The 27,043-nt window shown below is 33.8% G+C and overlaps 1 protein-coding gene across 1 annotated transcript; it reads right to left on the bottom strand.

The window, feature by feature from the left end:
* Positions 1-1,815: 1,815 nt before the first annotated feature.
* Positions 1,816-26,204, bottom strand: LOC140040323 (uncharacterized). The gene is made up of 15 exons (XM_072086182.1): positions 25,611-26,204; positions 10,895-11,044; positions 9,337-9,860; positions 9,060-9,134; positions 8,032-8,542; positions 7,598-7,759; positions 6,456-6,620; positions 6,263-6,361; positions 5,828-5,920; positions 5,344-5,439; positions 4,842-4,937; positions 4,283-4,378; positions 4,063-4,158; positions 3,484-3,709; positions 1,816-3,322 (listed from the first exon to the last, which is right to left on the bottom strand). The coding sequence occupies exons 1-15, from the start codon at positions 26,131-26,133 to the stop codon at positions 3,256-3,258; spliced, it is 2,979 nt and encodes a 992-aa protein (XP_071942283.1). The 5' UTR covers positions 26,134-26,204; the 3' UTR covers positions 1,816-3,255.
* Between the last annotated feature and the right edge of the window lie 839 nt (positions 26,205-27,043).

The following is a 27,043-nucleotide window of genomic DNA, read 5'->3' as shown; positions in this document are numbered from 1 at the left end:
GACACAGTAATATTTGAGCATGCATAATATTTTGAGCATGTACTGTACAAAATACCAGTCAGGTTATTAATATTAGTAGTTTTTAGTCAATATTGTCCAGAGTATGATGTACGTAACCTGTTTTGGTTGGTGTCTCTGAAATTTGGACTTTGTCTTCGTGTCTTACTCCAGATAGATGTAAAAATGGACATAGGCAGAGCCATATATATACATGGTTCTGGTCATAGGCAGAGGATAGTGTTCACATCGCAAAGATTTTAGGATCTTTAGAAAACATTGTATTTAACAAGGTTTATTTTGTGTTTAGAAAAGTTTATCTCAATGACAGGAATTATTTTCTAATTTGTAAAAACAATAGAGTCATTCTAGTTAACATCAAATTGAGTCTGTTCTGTGAATTGTCTCGTTTTGGACTCGAACCCATGACCGCAATATCTGACTTTACAACCGTGGACCTGGCGTTAACCCATTTGAAAACTACTTGTAACGTTTAATGACTTTCTTCTCTTCTAGTTTATTATTATCCGAATTAGGAAATATCTCAGTACTACCCTTTTGGAATATTGATTTGTAATAATTATGAATGATTGTTTTACATACATTTTAACCAATGATATTAAATAAAAGTTCCAGCGTGACTAGACGAATTTGTCTTATAACATTACATTATCACTTTGAAACATGCCTGCTGAAGAAGTGAGATATTCAACTTCGTTCATAAAATGAATATGTACGGTACATCTTTACTTTAAATATCATGGTGAATTATTTACAATACACAAGTACCCATCCCGGACTGGATTGATGTAGTATTTGATTAGTACTATATGATACTGTATATTGGCAATCAATCTTACGAGATTGTCTATAATAGTCTGATAGATACGAAAACAAGATATATCACTTAGGCCTGCTTTTGCAAAATATAGAGCTTAAAAAATAAAACAATACCTGGATTTTTTTTAAATAACAAAATGACTGCCATAACAAGGCGACATTTTCACATTTTGTCCTAACGTCGATACTATTTCGTCTTTAAACGACCATCTGTTTGCTCTGAACCTACCTACCCAATAACGCAGCAAATAGGCGTAGCCTAGGCCCAACATTAATAAGAATATCTTAGATAGTATTTTGTAAATGCAGTTGAGTTTATTGGTTTGCTTAAATGTCTCCTAAAAACAAGAACATTGGTCCATGATTAGGTGTGTTTTATGTCGCGTAATTCTACATGTTTTTGGTAAATAGGGAATTGTATAAATTATGTGTATTTTGAAATCTCAAATAGTATAGTAATTAAATAAATAATTAATTATTAAAATGCATTTTTGTATAAATACGTTAAGCTTTAAAAATGCGATGTTTGATTCTGTTTATTGTCTTGTTTGATATATAATGTATTATGTGCACATGTTTATCACAGTGCCTTTCTTTGAAATAAACCTACAATGTTAAGTAGTGTGAAGTCACTAGAAAACGGTAGTCGATGTATTGTTTTGACCGTATCGTTTTCTAAAGCTTGGTTCCCGCGTACGCAATGTAAATCATTTGACCAATCACAAGCAATTAATCAATCAATCGAACTGTCGCTTGTGATTGGTCAAATCACTTGTGTTGCGCTTACGCTCTTACGTCACGTCTAAATGGTAACCAAGCTTAAATACATAAGTGTACCCAATATTAATACCGGTATTACAAGTATAATTGTTTTCTCCTTACTCCCCTTCCCCAAACTAGACATCATTCGTTTGTTCTGTGTTGATATATAATAATTGCCGATTGAAATAATTTCGGTTTTTTTTAATTAGAATTATTCACTGGAATTAAATTTATATTATGTTCATAAAACGTGTTTAATATTTTAATTTGTTTTATCCGACAAATGTTGTTTTTGGTGTGTCGAACAAGAATTAAAAGCATTTCGCTTCTTCAAGTAAAGCTTGGTTTTTATTTGGACGCAACGCGACGTAATTGGTGAGGAAATAAGTGCACAAAACCGTAAACTCTGCCTACACTATCAAACTAGTTTGACAAAAAAAAGTGTGATATGCTTAAATATGATAGTGATATGATATCATCGTGTACATTTGTTGTCACATCACATTTGTTTGTCACATAAAGTTTGATAACAGTGTAGACAGAGCCTTGGTACACTCGGGACGCAATGACTCACCCGTCGTCTGTGATTGGTCAACTCACTTGCCTACGTTGCGTTGGGAACCAAATGATGTATTGATTACCCAAATTAACAGTATTGATAAAATAACTCGCATTGAATATTATATTTAAGACCTTTATTGAAGTCAAACTTATAGGCACGTTTTGTACAGTAATTTAGCCCCCATCAATTCGTTACTTTTGTTGATTATGAAAAATAAGCGGCTCAACTACAAAACTACTATTTTATTATTATTATTATATACACATTTAGAATATTTAACTTATTTTTATATACGATTTCAGCAATATGTATTTTTTTAAGAAATAAATAATTAACAGCTATATATAATACATTACATGGCAAATTGGGCTAAATGAAACTTTAAGGCACGTATTCTTTAAGGACATACAAAAATGACTAACTTTTAATACACGTTCATGATTTAAGCCTGTTTTCACACTAGGCGATCGAATATTCACACGAATCTTATCGGTTACGTCATCAAGTACGCATGCACATTACCCAACATTTTCTATTAGCACAAATAAATTCGCCTAATAGAAAACAGGCTTTAATTACTAGGATCTTGACTATGAAGTTTAGCTGTATTTTGAAAATTTAGTTTGTACGTTCATGTATCCGATCTGACAATATTTTAAATTGAAGGTGCCCTAATTGGCAAGCTTATTTGATAGCGTTACGCGTGCAGTAGTACGTATTTATATTAAGCCTAATTAGCTCAATTATTGAATACGTTAACGAAAACCAAACAATTATATTGCGGTCATGTAATTTCACTAGCACAATAAGTGTATCCATATATCGTGTAGTGGACATTACATAAATAGATCGAACACTCAAAAGGATAGGCCTACATAAAGCATTTGATAACACAATATAAAAATCCAAAAAGACATATTTATACGTAGTTCCAATTCAGTGGAATTAAAGCATTCTGGTTACAAATTATAAGATTGCGTTAACACAGAACAAAGAGTGTTACTCCAAAGAGCGTTACTGGTGCGTTATGGTAAGTACTTTTCGTGGTACCTAAAACGCGACGGTCTTCAGATATCGGACGTATATTAAAGATTTCAGGAAGGCTGAATACATCGGTAGGCTGTTCGGTAAAATTGCTTGTAGACATATTCGTACACATATCTGAAAAATACAAAAATTAAAATTATTATTTAGTTACCTGTAAAAGAAAATGAATTACATGCTCGATACAATTATTGACATAATGTTCCAAATTTAGCACTGTATGCAAAATTCGCTGTACAGAATAAAATACGCGTTACGTGTTGACGAATTTCACTTACTTTGTGCGTGTACATTTTTTATTCGTCCATGGTCCGCAGTCTTCTTCATAAGTCTTCTGTACTTTATGTGCATACCCTCTCTTAAATGACATTGTGTAGCTTTCATAGCGACAATGTCCAGGTCTACCACCTCTCGATGGGTAATACTGATTTCTACCAGCTAACCCTGTATTTACCCTCGTCTGGTGCCTAATTGGTAATGCACGATTGGGTGGTTTAGATATTTCTGTAGAAAAAAAGAAATCATACAATAAACACATTTACTCCTTCAAGATTTTTCGAACACTAGCAAATATGCATAGCAAATTGTAAATGTTAGCGACTTATTAAATCGATATAAAATGAGAAATTCGAGTAATTGTGACGTGTCGTTAAGCGAATTTGCATAAAGGTGGTCGCTTGTGCAGCGTGTGACGGGGAATGTTTTTCTGCTACAGCGCCATAAAGCGTTATTCAGTGACCAGGAATGTTTTACGCTGGTTATGTTTTATTTTGTTCGTTAAATCACTGTTTTGAAGGTGCGTTAGTATTTCAAATAAGTATCGTTACAGAAACTAGAACAAAACCCGCACTATTTACGTGTTTGACAGAACTGTCCGCCGTATCCTCTTGGACAATCACATTTGTTTGCACCTATGCATTTGCCACCATTTCTACAGAACCGTTCACAGTACTCTACAAAAGCAATGGAAAAGCTATTGATCAAACACTTATTTCGGATACAAATCGATATCAACAGCCTGTAATACAGAGGACAGGCATAAGGTAGGTGGGAACAGATCAAGATTACTATACTTACTAACACTACACCGTTGACCTTTAGTCCCCGACTGACATTTGCAGAAATAAGGAGAAATGCATTCACCACCATTTTCGCAAACCGGCCTACAGATAGCTGTGTAGTGGATAGTAAAAATAAGTTAGTTTTTCTTTGATTAAACCAGGGAGTTGTAAAATAAATTATTTTACAACTCCCTGATTAAACCAAGTAAGGGTGACCCCAAGCAGCATAAGCTGATGCTAGTTCCTTTACACATACAAGTACAATATAAAAATCATAAATATAGCTGTTGAACCATCTTAAGTGGAGTGAAATTTGATTTGTATCGATGATGACACAGGTTCCGATTGGGATTATTGTAAAAAATGTTACTTCCATTTTTTTGGTACTATTTATTAATACCGGTATGGAATGTATTATCGGTTTGTGTTAAATTATTTTGTTATAAATGTATTGCAATGTTGCCAGTAAGTTGTTCTCTTTAAACTTTTATCGAAATACTTTTTGTAAAGTAGTTTAATGATATCAAAATCACATTATAACGATAGTACACAAAAGAAAGTTAAATTAAACCCACGAGTTGCACAGTTGTCCCCTGTGTAGCCAGACCTACAAACGCACCGATCTGGACCCACGCATCGACCGCCATTCAAACAGAAATCCTTACAGATAGCTGGGGGAATACAATCATAACATCAATTGATTACTTTAAACTCATGAAAAAAGCAAGGCAATCTAATCGTCTCAAATAAACATTGTTGTTAGGATTCTTAAGCTTAGGTCGGTGACGAGAAATCATTTATAAGGTTTAGCTCGACCTGTTCAGCCTTACGTAATTATTGTATTGAAAATGTTAGTTTCCACATTATTACATAAACACGAAATATATAAACATATTCCTTTAAAAAGTGATTAGGAAAAGCGTAACATTTGTAATCTTAAAATTATACAATACGTTTCAGAATCCAATGTAGGCTCATATTATATTTAGGATTACTTATTATACCCACAATTCCATCTTCATCAGCCAAAAACACCGTTTATATTGCTTATGATATGAAATGAATTAAAACACTCACGTGCTAGACAGTTTGGGCCTTTCCATCCCTGTTTGCACGAACATTGATCTTTGTAAACACATACTCCCTCATTGTAACACGGAGGATCACAAATTGCTAAACGAAAGAATTGATTTAGTGATAAACAAAACTATCCTGAGCTTGGGATCGACCCATGTAAATAGTAGAAGGATATTAGGAAATATTGGTGGCTCGGGGATAATTCAATTTATCCTGCGATCTCCCCTACTCCTCGTAATATACTAGTGAATCAGTCTTCCCTACCCTGGCAATACCATAGATAGATTATTAGATAAATACGTGGATATCTTATTCCAACCCCCTAAGTTCAATTGATGTTGTAATTCCATAGAGAAATAAGTTCGAATTACCATGGAGAAATAAGTTCACTTATTTCTCCATGGTAATTCGAACGCTTTAAAACAAAACAAAAATCCATTTTAGTACTTGTTAATGTTGACTGTAGCTCTATGTCGTTACTTACGTCTGCAGAATGGTGGAAGAAATCCATACGGACACGAACAATAATTCTTTGCAACGCACCTCCCGCCAAACTTACAAGGCTCGTCACATAAATCTGACATAAATGTAAACAAAAACAACATTGTGTTATACTACGAATAACCAATTGTATTTTATAAGTCTCTATGTTTTCAGAGGCTTTGATATTAATTTTAAGTCGTTTGTTGAAGAATCCTAGTTTTGACAGAGCCATATATATAAAGAATTTTTTTCCCTAGTTTTTTGAAAAGTTAGAGCGCCCTCTATATCGTCACACAAAATCGTGCACTAATTCGTATACGACCAATTCATTACTGTAGTAGTTTTATTCATGTTTTAATGTATACATTTCATATCAATGCCAATATCAGTGACGAATAACAAATGATACTAAATAAGGAAGTATCAATAAACTTACTGTGTTCGCAGTGTTTACCGTAAAAGCCCACATTACATAAACACGTTCCGGTGTAGTAATTGCAACGGCCGCCGTTTTTGCATCCTGGATGACACGGTTCTGAAATTTGAACGAAAATGAATGAATTAATAATGAATAAATTACTACCACCTACTTTATTTGTACTAATAATAACATGTTATTAACGACTTGCCTTCACATGCCTTTTCGTTACAATTGCGTCGATCTATAACAGTACCGGGACCGTTATCCAGACAGATCTTATCGCTGGAACTAGGATAGCAAAATCCAACACGTTGTCTCACACCATCGCCACAGGTTTTACTGCAGTAAGTCCACGGTGACCAGATGAAAACCTCTGTAATTGACAAACCTTAATTATATATTGAAATGTATATTTTTTGTTTCTCTCTTATGAAATTGCGTTTACTTTTTTGTTTAAATAACTTTTTAAAGATGTCAATTTGTCTCAGTTAAATGTACATAAGGACTTAGATGGAAATAAGTTACACTGAAAATGTGAAACTTTATCTAATTATCCTTGGTTCATTTTGTTCTGTTTCCATTGTTTGACACCTTCTGTTTTTTAGTACTTTTCTGGTGTTGTCTTTTGAATTTGATGTACTGTTTTTCGTCTATTTTATAATGTATTTTATGTATGAACCAAATAAATTCAATCAATCAATATATATGAAATATCTAAAGCATGCATTGGCGTGGCATATTAAAAATACAGCACTATTTCAAATGAGATACTAAAGTATTTATTCCCCACATAAATGTGATTTTTAGAGAAAGACAAGAATATTAGTAAATTATGCTAGCCGATTCGCGGCACTGTAGCTATAATTTGCACAGTATCGAAGACAAATTCTGTGATACAGTGCAACACACGTATCACATGTGACGCCTTTATCGTAGGTCATAATGTTATCGTAACCTAATACAGGCGCCACATGTAGTAGGCAACGAATTACATAATTTGCCTATGATTTTCATCATACTGTATAATTCAATGGATTACATAGAATCGATTGAAAACATGCAGATGAGGGTGTTTCGGTTGCTAAAAAGTAATGCCACTCTACGCATGCGGGTTAGAAGAAGCACATGCATTTTGCTGACTATCCATAGGCCTAATATCTGAGACAATAATTCGATTTTAAATACTCTCTCAGATACTATGCATCACTCTAAATAAATGCTACATTGTCAGTACTATTGTTAGTTAGAAGCATCTCGGTACATGCGTCTGGGTACATAACGTCTACGTACATGCGTTTGGGTACATGCGTCTACGTACATGCTCTAGGTTTCATGCCTATACGTACATACCATTACACGCTGGTAGCACACATCTCTTTATCTCTCGGGCCATAGTTTGCCCGTGAGCGCAACGTTCGTGTTTCGAGTTGGGCGGACAACGCGCTAATCTCAGCTTGACCCCAGACCCACATGTCTGGGTGCAAACCCCCCACTCCATCCACTGTAAAGTTTCTGGGAAAAATTTACAAATATGATTAACGTAATGTACTTTCAGTACTGATACTGATAAAACAGTTGTTTATAGTGAGTGTATAATGCTTTTATAACCGAGTGTGTTTTAAACGCAATCAAATTATAATTGTAGACTGTTATTACTATAAATCTGCCGACTAATAAGTAAACACTTTTGCCGTATTGTATTACCATTTTGTCAGGACAATATAAGTTGTTACGGGATAGACCACTATTGTACTATAGTTGTGATAAAAATATAATGAACGGACCTAGATCATCACCCGAACCAATGTCTTGAACATCACCACGTCTACCGCCAAGGCCCACAAAGTTTACTGTCGGGCTGCGAGACTCAGTTGTTTCACTGGAGAAAAGATTGCCAAGATTGTCCTGATTGTCTTCAAATATGTTATCAAAAGAAAAGTTACTGACGCTGTCCTCTTCTTCCATCTCCGATTCTGACTCATCTTTCGGCTTTGACACTTCTTGTTGTGTTGGAATGTATTCGTCAATGACTTCAACGTTTTCGACTGATCTTGAAGTAATTTTTTGTGATTTGGTGTACGTTATCGTGTTACGTGTAGGCTTTATATCTGGTTTCTTTACGAAATTCATTGGATTGCTTTCTTTTGCGGTGGTTTCTTGTGGCTCTTCTGTTGTTGAAGGTAGACCCAATGGTGGTTCTTTTGTGACCTTGGTTGTTGGTTCTTCACGAGCAACGTCACTCACTTGTGGGTAAATCATGTTATCAAACATTGGTGGAATCTGAGGATAATGAACCTAAAAGAAAATGTTTTTACTATTATTTAAACGGTATGGCACAGTACAGTACAATTAAATGCGTGTATGGACGAAACAGGAAAATATATTTCATATAATGGTGTTACAAACAATATACCGTAAATCTTCTAATTGTATCCCTGGGTTATTATTCTTTTATTGTTTTTTAGGGTGGGTTACTATTAGAGTAGTGGATTACAAACCCACCCCAACTTTTCCGTCAGCAACTCATAGCAAAATAATAAAACATTACGAATAAACAAATTTGGTTGAACTCTAACTTTATTTTATAAACTCAAAACACTCAATCCTCCCCCACTTAACTTTATCTCCTTATTTTCAAAATACGGCTGCATCATAAGTTTTTGTGACTCTAATAGTAACCCCTAGAATAGTGGGTTATTATTATTATTATAGATTGACTTATAAGGTGGGTTACTATTAGAGTGTGGGTTACTATTAGAGTGTGGGTTACTATTTACGGTATTATTATGTTCTATGATGACTATTTTCTTACCGATCTGTTGTCTCTTGGGCAATGCAGAGCCGCAGCATTTGGATCATCATCTATTATCAGTTGTATAATATCTCCCTATAATATAAAAATACATTTATTATATTAACAGCACCGGAAAGGAGCGTGATGGAGGGCATCAAAATAAGTTTAAACAAACATATTTACACACACGAAATGTTCCACTTTTTCTCATATGAAAATAGTACAGGCCTATTTGTATTGTACTGTTTCAATAGTATGGAGCGCCTTAATCGCATATTATTTAAGCTATACTAACCTCGTAATACATATCTCTATTTAACGACGTTGCCGAGCCAAGTGACGTTGTACCTTCTGGGTCAATGGCAAGATTGTCCACCTCCATCTCGCCATTGTAAACATAAGCGCAGTCACCGTACAACGTCACTTCAGAGCCTTTGATACTGAAGGCCAGCTTATGCCACTTTCGATCCAGCATGTTGATTGGGAACGAGAGTGAGATTTCTTTGCGAACCAAACCATCCTTCTGACTGTACACAAGTGAAGGATTATCACTGATCCTGATGCCCAGCTGAAGGAATCCACTAGAATCAACCATCTGCAGGACATACAGATGACGTTGGTCGTCTGACAGACGTGGCTTGATGGTCATGATGATTGAGAAACTTGTTGGAAACGTACTGCCAAAAAGGTCGGATGTCTTCATCCGAAGTATGGCGCTGCGGTCGATGCGATAATATCCTATTTGCTGCCGGGGAGGGTTGAGTTGGACCCCACTCGGTAATGATGACAGTGATAGCAACTTTATTAGGTCTTGATTCCCTAGGTTAAAATAACAAGGCATTATTTAAACAATACCATACTTTATCATTTGTTCCATGAATAAATTTAACACAGTTTTATCATTCTGTTTACAAATCAATGAGGCGTATTGCAATGTTTTTAGCCATAAGAACATCTTTTTTAAAGGAATAGGACTCCCGGATTTGATAGACAAGTATGTTATGTTACACCACTTTCCTTAAAGCTTCTTTAAAATATCATTGCTTACATTTCAGATACGTATCATAAACATTAATGGTCGGGGGTCAAGTTATGTAGACGAGACATGTCGATGAGCCGTGAAGCCCTCGGGCCGGCGTAATGTTCGTTTTTGCTCATGTTAAATTATAAATGTTTTCGTAGTTCATCGAGCCTAGCCCCCCCCCCCCCCCGTTGTCAACATCCATATTAATGAAGTTACTCTATCGGTATACATTCTAGTAGGGTTAGTATTTTCAGAATGTTTTAATGACAATACTACTCCTACTTGTTTGAACTTAATGTAGGCCTATGTTGTAAGGGCACAGGTCTTACGAAGCTTCCTGGTAGAATGTTACACCCCACTTTTTGGTTCAATAACATCTATTTATTTCAAAAACACATCCGAATGTACCTTTTAGTAATAACTACCTTATCAGTTATTCCAGACTTATGCTTAAGATATATTGTCCCCTAAAAATACTTAAATAAGACATTTTAATGTTAAGAGTTGTTCACTTTGACCAAAAAATTGATCGAAAAAAACCATTATTTACCTGCAAAAATGTAATTTAAAGCAAAACATACTTAAATTAAATTTTTTCTACAGAAGTGAATAACATTATTAAAACTGCAAAATGGCATATTCAAATTCTGATTTTAGTAATCTTTATTTTTCATGTTTTTGACATCTTTAACATTTATATGGTCAATCCAATACAGCACAATACGAGTACGCTTCCCATACATTTAAAAAAAAAATTCAAGTTTCCATTCATTTTTTTTAAGTCGTCGTATACGGTCGGTACAAAATGATTATTTTTTTATTGTAATACCTTCACATTTGAATTTATTGCAGTGTTGTATCTCCAGAGCTTTTCCTTCGCAAGCATCTGCGAAATCACGAACGCAGATTCGTCTTCGACGTCGAACACCGCCCCCACAATCACGTGAGCAAGGTGTCCATGCTATCCAATTTCGCCATCCTGAAAATAAAATCAATCAATCAATATAAAGCAAATTTGATCAATATTTAAAAGAAACCAAATATGTATAGTGCTGAGGAGTATAGACATGTATGCCGTCCAGCGTAATTGTGTATTGGCCTAGTGTTTTTCGTGCCGCTCCTTTAGGCAGCTATATTCAAGAGAACGGAGCGGTAGCTTACACAGTTTACTACGGATAAAAAAAATGGGTATTTGGAATCTCGAACTGGGCATGCGCACACCCCAAAGCACGTCTGGGAAAAGAGAGTTTATTAAAACATTTGCTGATAAATATTGAGATGCATGTAGACGGTAGTTGTCGTTAGATGAGCTGCGTTTTTTGTACGAAATATTTCTTGTTTAATTTGTCATACGTCATGCCCATTAATATAAACATTATCTCTTCTGTTTATGGTATACATACATTATATTGCATTTTGTGGTGTGTTAGTAAATAAAAAATACCAGATCCTTGAACGAAGGTTGATCTTATTAACTTCATGATCATTACTTTGTTATTTCCAACAATAGCTATATGACATTAATTGGCTATAAAATGTGAACGACTAAACAACACTATAATGAGGAAGGAAACACTGGGGTCAAATGTTGTCGATATTGTTGTCTATCTTTATATAGACTTTCCGAATTATTGTTTGAGACTTAAACAATATTTTGGTTAGTATGTAGCAATAACGGATACGATCTACTTTGACCTCTGTAGACCCCCCCCCCCGCCACGACCCCTTTTTTAGGTACCATGTTATTGAATCATAGACCAAATAACAACTCCCTGGTCAGTTCAAATTATGCATGCGCTCGCGAACTCACAGTGCGCCTCAACTGATGTCTTTCTGGTACTACTGACGACATAAGGCTAACCCAATCGCGCTTGCATTTATTTCGAGGTACATGGTAACCCCTATGAATCTCCTATTCACTTCCAATGTTCGTAAGACACCCTAATAAGAAGGGACACGGCAACAATATTGAACCAGGGATCCCCGATTAAACATTTTTTTGTCAAATACAATTAAATGTGCCAGGTCAAAAAGCATCATCTGCATCGGCTCTTAACCCAACAACTAAAGATTCTCGTGACAATATAGAATCATGCTAGCCTATCTCTGCAATGAATAATTCTAAATCTGAATGTAAACACTTTTTGTTATGTTTACGTACTTAACTAAAATAATTGCGCTGCACATGACATTAAGACATGTTCGCAATTTCTGTTAAAGAAAATAAAGGGTTGTATGTCTGGTAGGCACAGACCTATGTCTGCTTCTTTCATTTTAGAATTTCACAAAGTGTTAACACTTTGTATTTCTTCTTGTTCGTTTCAAAGGAAACTTTACCACTAATATGTGTGTCCCCTTAATAATGGTGTTCTTAAAGAATTATAGTCAATTAAAAAAAAAGATATAAAGCCTACATATAATCCCATCACGTGATCGTTAGACAATCTCTATATATCATGAATGTAAATACTTGTTTAGATATTAGATGTTTGATCAGGTGAGCCAAATGTTTGATTTCATGTTTTATATACAATTTCTATGACACTTGAAACTAGGTAGGCCTATAACTAGGTAGGCCTATAACTAGGTAGGCCTATAACTAGGTAGGCCTATAACTAGGTAGGCCTATATTAATTTTTGATAGTAGAAACATTGATAATTTTTCATAATTGTTTAACCTACAAGTATTAATCTAAAGCGCTGTCTACACTATCAATGTATTTTGATAAAAAAAAGTGTGATGTGCCCAAATATGGTAGTGGTATGCTTAAATATGGTAGTGGTATGACATCATCATGTCCATATATGGGCACATCACATTTGTTTGTCACAAAGTGTGATTGCAGACATAGCTAAATAATATGCGCATGAGCATAGGCTGGCGTGTTAAATTTTTGCGAATAATTCCTATTTTAATTATAGGAAAAACAGACTTAACGAATTCATGTAGACCTATATTTTAACATCTTTTAATTTTTAAGACGAGCTATTTGGCTAATGTAATATACGACAACAAGTAATTATCTTGCACCAATATAAATCGAAAATTAACAGCATTAACAACATGTTGCGACCTTACCAGGATTTGGACACATAACTAGAGTTTCCAATACAAATACGGTAGCTATAGACAAAAATGTTGTCCTTAAGGAACAGATGAATACAACGAGGCATTGCCGTCACACCCAAATGCGATACATGTGTTAGAGTTAATTGTGTATGAAATTGAACATCAAGTAAACCGATCTCAAATATCTGTCCCGATCATAAACTTGTATTAAATTCTGAATATGAATTATGGGGGCAAGGTGTGGATTGAGAATTTAAGAAACGGTGGATAGGATAACCGTTTTCGTTCCTTTCCCTATGATTTAACACTTTGCCTACAAAAGATATTTGTAGTAATAATATAACTTAATTATTATAAAATTATTACTATTAATATTAATAAAGTATTACGGTATTATTAAACCTATTTAATCTTTTTTAATAATGAAATTAGCTAAAAAGCAGAATAAAAGTCTCCACATACACATTTGCGGCAATATTAAGCGTGGGAAATGTGTCAAGTGGTAGGCCTAATGTTTATTTTCTAAATTATTTCTCCATGATTGGCCTTTACCTCGGTGTGGTGAGATTCATAGGGATGGGTTCTCAGCGGTGGGGTGTGTTGAGGCGACAACATGGTAAAGTAATAATGACAATACAGTAGGCCTAGTTATTAGTATTGTATACGTTTGGCATACGTTTCCCGTTGGGACGATATTAAGAATAATAGGTTGTGCAAAAAACTGCTGTAAAATACTCATTAGAATTTTCATGATTTAGAAAGAAAACAACAGGTGAAAATAGAAGCCATGGTCATCCGACCGCCAGGAAGATGAGCACATTTTAATGTACGACAGTCTGGACATACGTTGACGGCGCGTGCCTTATGGAAACGCGATTTCCGGTCAACCGACTAATCTCAGAAGGAGTCCATCCACCAGTAATCTCACAAATTTATGATTGATTTATATTGGAACATTTATCACAGATTTGGCGAAAATGCCAGGTACAAATTACGTCAGAGAGGGCAAAATATCTGAATAATATGTTTTTGTTTGGCCGCATCCTCTTGTCTTGTAGTATTTCGATGGATTAAAACTAGACTAGGGTGGTAGAGAGTTCAACCTTCGATTGATTACCATTTGATTACTTTACAGTATATATTATTACCATGTGAATACAACTATATACATTTTGGTGGTCTGTTTATCTATGGAGAAATACTTATTTCTCCATGGTTTGTCGAATAATCTAACGGTGACGTCTTATCATTTCATATAGGACAATTAGCACTGATTGTTATTGGTGTCGATAAAAATGTTCTCTTTAAAAGTCTACTTGGAGCACCCAAAAACCAAAACGCCATAAATATTATATGGTGTACCACGCAACTATAGCATGTTTATACAGTATTAGCATTAATTGTTTGTTTCACCCGGTGGGGGCAAACTACTGATACCAAATTACATTCTGCAAATCTTCTTCTCTTCTTCCCCCTTTGTCTTTTTCTACAAATCATTATCTATAAACAAACTAAGATGTAAATTTACCACACTGAACATGTCCTTTACGCCCACGAAGTTCACGCATGGTTCACGCAATCCACTCGCCGCCAAAGCTACCGTGTATATCTGAGTACTTTCCGATCAATATTATACAAATAGAGTTTAAGCGATTATGGTTTTACAATCATTGTGCTAATATTAAAGATCATTTTTAAACCAACTTTAGTCGTTTATTTTCAAATATGGCTAACGTTAATTACGGTACTAGTTGCCGAATTTGCGTTCTTCTCGGTTGGTGTTTACTGTTGTCTGGCTATCAGATTCGTGTAAAATAACTATCAACGATGGTATTTTTTTACCTATCGTCAATAATGCAGTGCCCTAAATAAAGTAAGCCTATAGTAATTCATGAAATAGTTTCATTGGGTAAACCATGCATGAATTAGTCTAGATTAACTGCACCTGAGTGTAGGCCTATCCATTAGTTGCCATTTAATTGGTTAATTTTGTATCACAGTCTTTCAGTATTAGTTCTATTGTATCGGTAAAAGTTATTATTCAATTGCCTATTCTATTTAATGGTTCTATTACACGGCAGTTTTTGTAAGAAATTGAAATTTTGTGAAACGTAGATTCAAGATAAGATGGGGGAAATGAATGTTTTAGGAAGTTTACATTAAAATAGAACAGTGATTGACCTGTGACTGTCCTATTTATTGCGAAGCTCCGCCTCTTTAATTTTATTCAATCTCGTAAAAGAAAATATTCTCCTCATTTAACTAATAAATATTCATTACAGCAGTACTGTAGAGTACAGTTAGTAGAAAAAGTTGAAAGATTATAAAAAAAAGGAAAACAGAAAACTTCATTTATGAAGAAAATGCCAACGGCATACATTGAGATAGAGTGTTTGGATAGTTAATAAATTTGAGTAACCCCAATTTAATTTAACCACAGAGTAAATAATCATCCCTATATTAATAATACCACTTAAACAGCTGTATCTACAATTTGGATAACGATTGTGATGATCGTCAAATGTTGTGCAACCATAGAGAAATAAGTTAGTTAGCTAACTTGTTTCAATAGTAAGTAACCGGAAATATCATATCCAAGGTCAATTATGTGACCTCTATGTTTAATTGCTTCACATTCATTAGATATGGAGGGCCTAGATCCACTGGAAATGATACCGTAAAAACAATAAAAAAAAAAAATTGAAACCGATTAAAAGATAAACGACATGCACAGATTATTTAGGCATCATGATTAAGCGAGGATCTATTTCGTCTGATAACAATCGTTTCACTTTATGACAGAACAATGATGTTTTTGTACCAGATCTGAAATAATATTATTACAATTCATTAAATTATAAAGTCTACTTGGGCAGGTTTTAATTGAAAATAAACGTTTCCCATTGTACTTTGAAAAGAAAACAATTCAACATCCGATGGGCCACTACAATTCAAGATTGTCGTTTCCTTTATATGTTACTCTTTTCAGGGTGTTTCTCTGGATTTTATATGGTGAATAACTGGAATCAAATTCTGTCCTTGTCGATTTTACAGTTATGGGGAAGTGCTGTTTTCATCTGCACCAAATCCAGTATAGTTTTAACTGGAATAGAGGTAGAGGTAGAGGTAGAAATGGAGTTACCCATGGACCTAGGCCTACTCAGGGTAGTGACAATGGAGTTACCCATGGACCTAGGCCTACTCAGGGTAGTGACAATGGAGTTACCCATGGACCTAGGCCTACTCAGGGTAGTGACAATGGAGTTACCCATGGACCTAGGCCTACTCAGGGTAGTGACAATGGAGGCAAAAATGATTGTACTGTACCGTACATCATCAATACAATTAAAGGACAAGTCCAGGTTCAACGCTTTATTGTAATCTGAATGAAAAAGTATTAAATAGTGTTTATAAGTAGGCCCCTATGTATCAATATTTAAATAATAATGAAATTCCATTTGTTGAGAGGAGTCAGATTCATCCCACTTCAGAAATTCATTATGTAATTAATCTCCAGATTTCATTTGAAGTGGGAGGATACTATACCATAATGGTACATTCAGAATTGAATAAATTGTGTGTACATTTTTAGAGTATAGGGATGAGGAAGGCTTTTGAGTTAATGTATTCGGTTAATGGGCCGGACGTTTCTTTACCTAATAGCTGCTGAGCGTGTATCAAATCTAGATAGGAGACTGCTATAAACATTATTTAGTACCATAAAGCAATTTATAAATTGTAAACTTCGTAAATCGCGTATGACGATTGATACGTCACAGGCTTGAGATAAACAAACAGTTTATTAGCTAACTGTCAGGGCAATAATAATTTACATCATAAATAGGATAACGAGATATAGGCCTATCGACTGCTTCTGGTAATCAGAATCATGCAATACGGCATCTTCTATGTAAATATAACTTCGAAAGAAATCAGTGTGATAGAGCGGAAAAAAAACATAATCATAACAACCAACAGGTATAGGCAACGAGTAGCATTGGATGCTTAGATTGTGGCTACGTTTCATGCAATTTAAAACCATTAACCATTAGAGCATTTTTATTTTTAAATATTTTGTGTTATTTCATTCGATTGGCTGTTTCATGACAAGCAATGGTAACAGGCACAACCTTAACACACATAGGCCGATGTCACTGTTATAGAAATGATTTTTATATCTTGAAATAAGTTTGAACTTAGAATGAACACTTCTGTCACCAGGTTAACTCTACATACCATTCGTAATTCAATCCAATCCTCGATTTAAAAAGTAATTTAACATGTAATCTAACAAGTTTATAACTAACACCAACAACCGGTATAAAGATTATGAAATGATGAATTTCAAAGTAACAAACATCTGTTATGAGGTGCTTTGCTTTGCCTTAATCCATCGATTGCATTATTTCAAAAATCTGGGATTATTAGGCCTAGGTAATGCTTTACTTAGATACCCTACCTGCTACATGCCAAGAGAACTAATATTAATGCTGATGAGTTAAAAGTACACAGTACCGTAATCCCCACAGTACTTACAGTTATACATTTTATTCATAGGCTGCTTTCGATTTTATGACGAACCCACTATTTAAAAAGGAACTTAAAGCTCTGTCTACATTATCAAACTATAGTTTGACAAAAGTGTGATGTATGTACCAAATATGGTAGTGATATGCCCAAATATAGTAGTGATATGACCAAATATAGTAGTGATATGACATCATATCCATATGGGCACATCACATTTGTTTTGTCACATAAAGTTTGATAGTGCAGACAGAGCTTTACGTCAAGTATATTTCATAATCATTAATTGTGCACACGCATTGGGAATACTTCAACAATATGTAACTCGAATCCGAAATAATGGTTCCATTTTGTATTATTACGTTTAAAAAATAAATAAATCTTAAAACCGTAAGTCCCAGAGGCGTGATAACAATGACGGTTCTTGCTAAACTGCTTGTCATTCATCAAGGTTTTGTTGAGGTGAAAATATTTACATGGTATTGTATTTACTTTATGAATGAACACGTTTTGATTGTAAAACGGTGGCGCTTTGTATCAGAGGTCTTTTGAATTATTTTTTCCATTGGTTGTCTGTTTTATGGAATTATATAATTCTTGGTTCCAATATACAAATTCAGAATCTTTAATCTTAATGTTTATTAGAGTAAAGTACTTATAATTTACGGTACCAATAATATACATTGATAATAATGTTTATTGTTATGTAGCACATACTTTAGCACATGAGCATATTCTTAAAGTAATCGGAAAATGGCGTAATTTAATAAATATAAAAAAAATTTTGAAAAGAAAGTATTAATAAAAAGTAGCATCATGAGCTAGGATTTTGAAAATTTAGTGGGTGAGTTCAAACACTATTGTTATTAATTGTTTGTTTGTTTGTTTATAAATAACTTAGATAATAATATATAACTACCTAAAAGCAGGCCATGTTTATGCACGCAATACTAAGTTAAGATTGGTTCTTACTAGAGACGCAACGCAAGAACGTAGACGCAACGCAAGCGAGTTGACCAATGACAAGCAACAGATCGAATAATCCATCACCTGTGATTGGTCGAAAACCTCACGTTGCGTTACGTCCTTGCGTTACGTCTATAGTGAGAACCAAACACAAGGCTGTACGGTACTGTACTAAATAAACCCGGTGACATCACCAAATAAGACATTGTTATTTTTTTTCTACCTAATGAGACATCGAGTAAATAAACGAGTTCATTGACCTCATAATTAGGTAAATGCTTTGGTCTCGCACTTTATTTTTATAGGCACTCAACTTAACCACATTTTAACGACAGCATGCTATCTCATGATTGAGTCTATTTTCACAACCTATTTGATGAAATATATCAAGCAATAATTTGTAAATAATGACGATAGGTCTATTTAGTAACTTTTCTTTACTATACTAGTAGTACTAATACTATACCGAGGCCTAAAATATTATAATATAATTGCTAATAAATTCGTTGGAAATTAATTATTATTCTAAATGATAAGCCTTAATTTAATTTCAAACGAACGGATTCTCTTTAGACTCCGTGTAACCACAATATTTTAATTAGACCTTTATTAAAATTTAATGTTGTTTTCTGAAAATTAACACATTGTATAGGTCTAATCAGTACCCAAAAGACTACAAAGTTAGCACGACCTATCTGTGAGGTTAATGGCTTTCATACGAGTTTAACCTCATTGCACGAGTTGTAAATTATCAATTAGGCCTACGACACAACCATATTATAGAATACGACTCACGCCATTTCTTTCGAACGTTACATACAGTTATCATTTCAAATAGATAAACTTACCAACGGTAAAGTGTTTTTTCATTACCGATTTCAGTACCATCAGTTAAAATAAACACCTAGGCCTATAAGACTGAAAAGCTATAGGCCTACCGGTAGGCCTATATATAAAGAAATATCTGAAAGAGGCCTGTTCTTATACCCATACCTACCGGTACATATTTGGGCCGATAACCAATGCGTATTATAGGATCGTAGATTGTTATAGCCTAATATATCAATTTGTTATTTAATTTTCTGAATCATCTAAGATCTCAATACAATCCATTCTTTTCTCAGGGAGTTGATAACAAAAATAACCTATAAGTTCTCACCTTTATGTTTTCCTTGTTTGAATTTTTTTTAACGATAAGATCTTTTTTTAAAAACAGGATTTATAGATTTCCTAATAAAGAATAATATTGATAGAAAAGAGAGCGGAGACCGTTTGTTTTGTATGTCATCATATACAGCAGTAGAAATTGTATCTAATCATCAGATATTATACGTTAATACTTTGATCCAGTTAAAGTATGATTATACTGTAGAGATTCGTCATATTATTGACTGTACCCGGTATAGTACACCCATGCCTATGAGATCGATTCGAGTATAATGAGGACGATTAATCTTCATCATGAGTAATTCTTGTTCGGTAATCCAGACTGAGTGTCCTAGATTTAACTGTTTAGATTTTGAATTCATAATAATACAATTCGTATAGGCTACATTTCACTAATGCTTTATGATGTGGTAGGGTTGTAATGTTGCTATCATTTGATTTACAGCTCCCTGTTATTATTTATTGGCCATAAGCCCCCGTTTACATGATGTAATCTTGTCAAGGCACAATCCAACTGTCACAATTAATACCAACACATTTGACAGATTTACAGACGAATGTTTTTATCGACCCTTGAAATGTATAAACCATACCTGCATGCCCTACGGCCTGGGTTTCAGGCTATGCATTTAATGGCCCAAATAGGCCTAGCAGACAAGTTGAATCTCTGGATATGTAGTTTTTGTCTGGTTTATTAAAAAAATAAAAATAAACTGAATTGTCCTAAATTTAAATTTTAAAATTTTAAAATATAGGCAAAAATTCGACATATCTAAATAAATTTAGAACGGCAAGGACGAAATAGGCACATTAGAAATGCAATCTCCACCCGTCATTTGGATAGGACGTTAAGGCATTGGTCAAAACATCAGGGAAGAGTGTAACATAATAATAATAAGTTCCTCCGTGAATGGTGTTCACAATACTGTATTTATAATGAAACATGTAGGACCATGCTTAAAACCTAGTAGACCTATATATTTAACGATTATGGTCCCCAGTATTTATCGATTTAAAGGAATTAGAAGTCCACTTGTGATACTATCAAAATGTTAACCAATGTTCAATGTTATCATGATACGAGTGTAAAATGTGACCATGAACTTAGCTTCACCGATAACACTTAATGTCGTATAATTTAAACATTATTTTCGTTATCAATATTATATCAAGAATTAACAACGGACGGGCTCAAACTTCAATAAATTTACATCCAGAAATACTCTACTCTTTCCTGGTAAACTCATATGGGTATACACCTTCATAACAAAGTTATTGAATTTCTATTAGTATTACTCATGTAGGCCTACTAGTCTTAATAATATAGAGGCAAACTTAACTTATCCACAAAAAATAGTATAGGCCTAAATAGGTATACGCATTGTAAAGTTAGTTATGACTGTGACGTAAGCATATTTTTTTTTCGTTTGATTTACAACAAAGCACATGGTGTCCTAGAACAACACCTGTCTATTATCACTTATTAAATGATTTGTAAAGTGTAAAGACAAATGATTACAAATTGTTAATATGAATTGTGAGTATTACTCACTATAATTAGAAGACACAGGTTAGATTAACTCTTCTCTACTAGGCCTAGATGATTCTAAAGTTTTTGATTTAGGCATGGAATACCTACACATATCTTTGCTTATTTCTCTTCATCATCTTTCAAAGTAATAATCATAATCATAATCGTTCTCATTTATAATTTATGGCCATCTTCATTCCATCATAATTCCCGTCATTGTCTATCTAAGATAAGATAATATTTATTGGTCCATCATAAAATATGTTAGAAATTCATTTTCCAAATGGCGTACATACAAACATATACTGTATAAACATTAAAAAATGTACCTACAAATAGGCGAACGTGATTATTATTATTCATTAAAACTTTAAAAAAAACGTTAGGCCTATATATATTTTACCATTAATTATTATTTTTAATTTTGTGGAGAAAGAACACCCCCCCCCCCGCCCTCCCCACCCACAACCTAACACAATAATGCCTGCTACGGGGTTTGATCATGATGTAGTCATTTCGCACCCAATATTTGTCAAAGGTGCCTATACTTGTAGTATATTGTTGATGTGCACACATTACGTTTGAAGTAGTTTGTCTTACAGTAAATGTGTAATTATGTACATAAACTTACCACAAGTTTATTGAATAGAGGTAGAGTGTCAAAGTCATAATTAGGCGTTAGTTAGAGTAATAACGTTGAATAGAGGTAGAGTGTCAACATCTTAATTATGCGTTAGCTAGAGTAATAACGTTGGTCATATTAGTAAGCTAAATAGTGTTTTTTTTATATAAAGATGTATAGCCTTTGTTAAAGATTTATTGTCCCCCTGAAAAAATAATTATTGCCATTTTAATGTCACATAATACGGTAGTTATCCACACAAAAAATTCGTTACCTTAAAAAACTGTAATTTAAAGCCAATGGATTTTTGGTTGAATTTAACCATTTAATTTATAATTAACCATTTTTGGGTACATCACCTTTTTTTGTCAAACTAGTTTGATGGTGTAGACAGAGCTTTATAGACGTTACCTGCACGGTTAAACCCACAAGGCATTTAATAACTAGGCCTAATTAATTGTTTTAATATACCTATTTCAATGCCACTGATTCGTTATAGATGTCGGCTACATCCAAAACAGATTGGAAATTCCGAGATAATTATATTAGCTTCTAAATAACTTTCTTGTTGTAAAATAACGATAAACCAGTGACTGAGACAACACGATTTCTTTCTTTGAAATGCCACGTTGAAGTGTGTGTGATAAGAAGAGAACTTATAGTACCTTCTCAATGTAATTAAATTAATTAACAGCGTAGTTTATTTGAAATAGTTAAATAAAGTGATTCGGGTGGTCGTAGATCTGAACCAAACAACACTACCATATTTAAGCGTATTACTACCATTATTTGGGTACGTCACACTGTTTGTCAAACTAGTTTGATAGTGTAGACAAAACTTTACCCTGAATCTTTCTTCCGTCCCCATTAGCAAAATCTTTCAGCAATATAGTATTTAAACTATAATATGCATATATACACAGTTATTTAATGCAGATAATACAGTTTTCAAAGTTACCGTATTGGACTTAGTTTAATAATGAGATAACTCCATATCCCATAGCCTGTTTAATATTGACTCGATCGATTTTAAGGTAACCAATATTTACTCCAAACACTGATAATTCTAGAGGGTAAAAGATAAGTCAAACTTTTAATAGATACAGGGATGATTGTGTATATAACAACTGACAGTTATTAACGACAGTTATTCAATAAACATGCAGTCAAGTTTGTAATCGGAATTACGACCTTTGACCTTATGTCCGCCAGAAAGATGACAGCACGAATGCGGGCACGAATGACATTTTATGGGAAGTGTAGGGATATGAAATCTATTACAACTAGAAAGCTATTATTATGTAACATTCAGTGTGACATGTGACATTTTTTACCCTAGGCCTACCTTTAACAAATAATTCCTTATAATCACTTGTAACATGTGACGAATATATGACCCTGTATTACGGAACTTTCTTCAAAATACTATTTAAACATAAACTATTGTTTTCAAATACCGAGAACCATTTTCTTAAAAAAAATACAGTACATCGTGTTGTAGGGAATGTAATGCAATCTTAAAGTAAATAAACTAATGTAGTGTTGCTGTTAATAAGAAAGTTATTTCGGTATGTGGTTGTTTGAAAACGGGTGAATTTTTCGTTATTTCAACATCCATAAACAAAAAATAAATGTGAAAGTTGGTTTCAATTAACATGTACATATAGTTTCTTAATGAATTAAAAACATCACAACTCAGTTGAATTTACGATCAAGCAAGTCAGAATATTCCATTAATGTTTATAGCTGCTCAATCGGACACTCGAACTCTCAAAAGGTTCGGATTTAACTAGTACACTTTGTTTAATAATTATATTAAATATAAAACTTCCAAAAGAACACGTCTTCGATTATAACAATTATTGCTCAAGGGCAAGCTCTCATAAAACAGTCTTAATAAATTATAGATTTCTTGGTTTATACCATGAGAAAATAATAGATGACTATTTGTAATTTTTGTAAGTGTTAAGAGACGTGTTAACTTTTCACAAACAAAATGAAAATGTGTTAATTTATTTTACATGCTTAACCAAACCTTTAAAGACACTACTAACTGCAAGTTTGACATGACTAATTTCGGCTTATTTCATATTTCGAAGTTCCCAATGTTTCAATCAATCGGTACACACATTGAATGAAAGGATTCCAATACAAAGGATCAGCACAAACGTGTTAATAGTAATTTTAGAATTCAAAACACTAAATTAGTATATCGCTACTTCAAAGTAGTGTGTGAATTTTCCACTGGTACCGATCATAACATTGGCAAAAGATACCGTCCTACGCTAAGTTTAAAGTCGCAAATGGGATTCAAATCAATTATTTGTCCTCCTCAGAATTTTTTGTAGGCCTAAAAACATATTATAACCTTTTTGCGACCGATATCCCATAATTTCAATGTCAGTATTTTGTAGTTCTTATTCTTCATTTAATATTTGATTTAAGCGCATTGGCAGAACTAGCCGCGGGCTGCGCGATTCATTCTCTGTCCTGATATACATACTACGTGACAAGCCATACAAATACCTCCAGTTATAACAAGTCTGGTGTGTGGAATTATTTTGTCTTTGAAAGATCTAAAGCAGCAATGATTGAGATTGGTAGACGTCGAGTACGTATTACCACTCGACCCCTGTGAGTGACCATGCATTTGGGTCTTAACATACGGGGTGACATTAAATATTGTTATTGTTGATAAAAATACCTGTTAGGTCTCTGTATATTCTTCAATTCAGAACATTTAATTGTATTTCAAATGTCTGTGGTTTTGTTTTTGGCGAAGACACGACTCCATGTGTTTCACATGTCAACATCGTTTCATAATTTATTTTCCATTAAAAACTATTAGTAGTTATTAACACATTCAGTTAACCCTACGTGCTTAGAAAGCATCTTTGTTGACACATTTAAAACGAACGTGTTTATATAAATTCCATCCTAAATTGAAAAATCAACTTCACGTTGACATGTTATAGACGGTAATGTACAATACTATAGAGTGATAGGATGCAGCGATCCTGTACGAGGAACCGAACAATGGAAAGCAGATGACTGCACATTAAAAAGCTCCTAAAACTTTTTAGAGGTTTTTAGCGTTGGCCTGTCGTTAAGTTGAGATGATGAGTATGACTCATAGTCTACCAACCAGAAATTAAGTGTAAAATTAATTAATTAATGCCTTCGTTCTTCTATATTTCTATTTGAGAATTCTAAATTATAAATTCCATAATTCTTCAGTTTAAATTAGAATACTATATGTCAGTAAATTCATCTGTCTGCACTCATTCATTTGGTCTCACTGTCTAAATAAAAGTTTGCAACATAATTATAGAATCAACGAATTCGCTGAATTGACATTATGGTCTGTATATGATATAACTGAGAGCTCGCATCGATATAAGCATGCCCACGGATGGACCACTGCACTAAATTATCCTGATTATTTAATTAAATTATATCTTATGGCAAACCTGAAAGGCATCTCTCGTATTTCTGAAGGTCTAAAACATAAAAGACCATATAGAAGTCTACTATATAAGTATATACGAAACAGTAAGAATGACATTATTACTACTTCTCAATAAAAACCTGGCTGGTAACACTTTTTTTTATAAAAATATTTTGTACAAGAAACAAAGGTTAAAAATAAATTTGCAACTTACCTATGGTTCTTAGTACTATAGCTTCTGTTGCATAATCAAAATCTGCAACTGCTCCAGTAGGATCGTCATACAGGGCGTGGAGAACGCTTTCCCCTTTACCTTTCCCTCCCCCAGTATTAGCGACTACCTTCAGAAAGAAAATATAATGCTCCCCGGGTACCACGGGCGATTTACAGTAACGTTTTTGACCAAAATCCTCAACTCGATAAGTAGGCGGTACACCATTTATCGTCGTAATATTCTTTACTAGATTAATTCCTTTATAAATTTCATCAAAGTAAACTTCGGCTGCGTAAACTTTTTCCGGATTGTCTTCTTGATTATAGAATGTTCGAACTACAACACCGGATGCGACAATGTTTGCTAACTCTGTCCTATCGTCAATGGGCATCGGTCGCCAATATCGAGTTATATCCTTACAACATATTGATAAATGTAACGCATCGAATAATAAAATACATAGAAAAATAACTGATCCTAAGTACCGAGTCGTCCAGTTGAGTTTCACTGAGACTGATCCCATTACGACGAAGTTCTGGTGAATACTGTTAATAAAAAGAATACCTCTAGACTCGTCCACCTTCGATCACACACTGGCAGCAGTCCTATAATGTCAATAAAGAAAGTCGAGGGTTTATACCAGTTTGACCTTTTAACCCGAATGTTTTACTAGCTCGTCTATCAAGATAATTCTTTGTATACATATAAATACCAGCATTCATCGGACTATATAGGATTAAACACCGTTTAAGAAGAATATATCTAAATCATATTAAATCATCAATACACATTTTCCTAATATTTTTTCTTTTTAAAATTTGGACATGTGCTATTCATTATGACCAGCGCGCCTTACATCAACTTTTAACCTGCAACCTTTACACCTTTTTTGAATTTCATAACTATACTACAATGCTCTATGATTATTTTAGTATAAAGCATATAAGTCTATGTGATGATCTGAATATACTTATTGATCCGTAAATACTTTTGTTATTCAATACTTCCGTAAATTACATTAGATTTAATTTCGATAATTAAGAACATGTTTAGTTAATCTAATCTTAGAATTAGTAAACGATATGTCCACAATATACTTGTCTTTGTGACGTTAAGGAAATGGTACGTTGATAAAGAGCTGTTGCATTTTTAGAATTTTAGTATTTACCATGTCGACATCTTACCTTGAGATTATCAATAAAAAGGCAATTTTCGTAATATTATGTGATCCTTCCTTCATTGTTCCCTTAATCAATATCAAGCGTCGTATTATCACAATTATCATTAATATCATCTTCATAATCATCGTCATCATCATCTTCATGATCATTATCATCACCATCTTCATGATCATTATCATCGTCATCATCGTCGTCATCGTCGTCATCGTCGTCATCGTCCTCATCGTCATTATCATCATTATCATCATCATC

Source organism: Antedon mediterranea, chromosome 2 (genome assembly GCF_964355755.1).
Source record: "Antedon mediterranea chromosome 2, ecAntMedi1.1, whole genome shotgun sequence".
Lineage (NCBI taxonomy): Eukaryota > Metazoa > Echinodermata > Crinoidea > Comatulida > Antedonidae > Antedon > Antedon mediterranea.
The sequence above is the reverse complement of the archived record's forward strand: the minus strand, read 5'-3'. Positions and strand labels throughout refer to the sequence as shown.

Bases quoted from the DNA above. Each gene is read 5' to 3' on its own strand.
- LOC140040323 (XM_072086182.1), bottom strand. From the start codon at position 26,133: ATGGGATCAGTCTCAGTGAAACTCAACTGGACGACTCGGTACTTAGGA. The intron at 5,921-6,262 runs GTAAGTTTATTG...CATTTATGTCAG, and splicing joins CGGTAAACACTGCGAACACA to ATTTATGTGACGAGCCTTGT. The intron at 5,440-5,827 runs GTAAGTAACGAC...TCTTTCGTTTAG, and splicing joins TCTTCCACCATTCTGCAGAC to CAATTTGTGATCCTCCGTGT.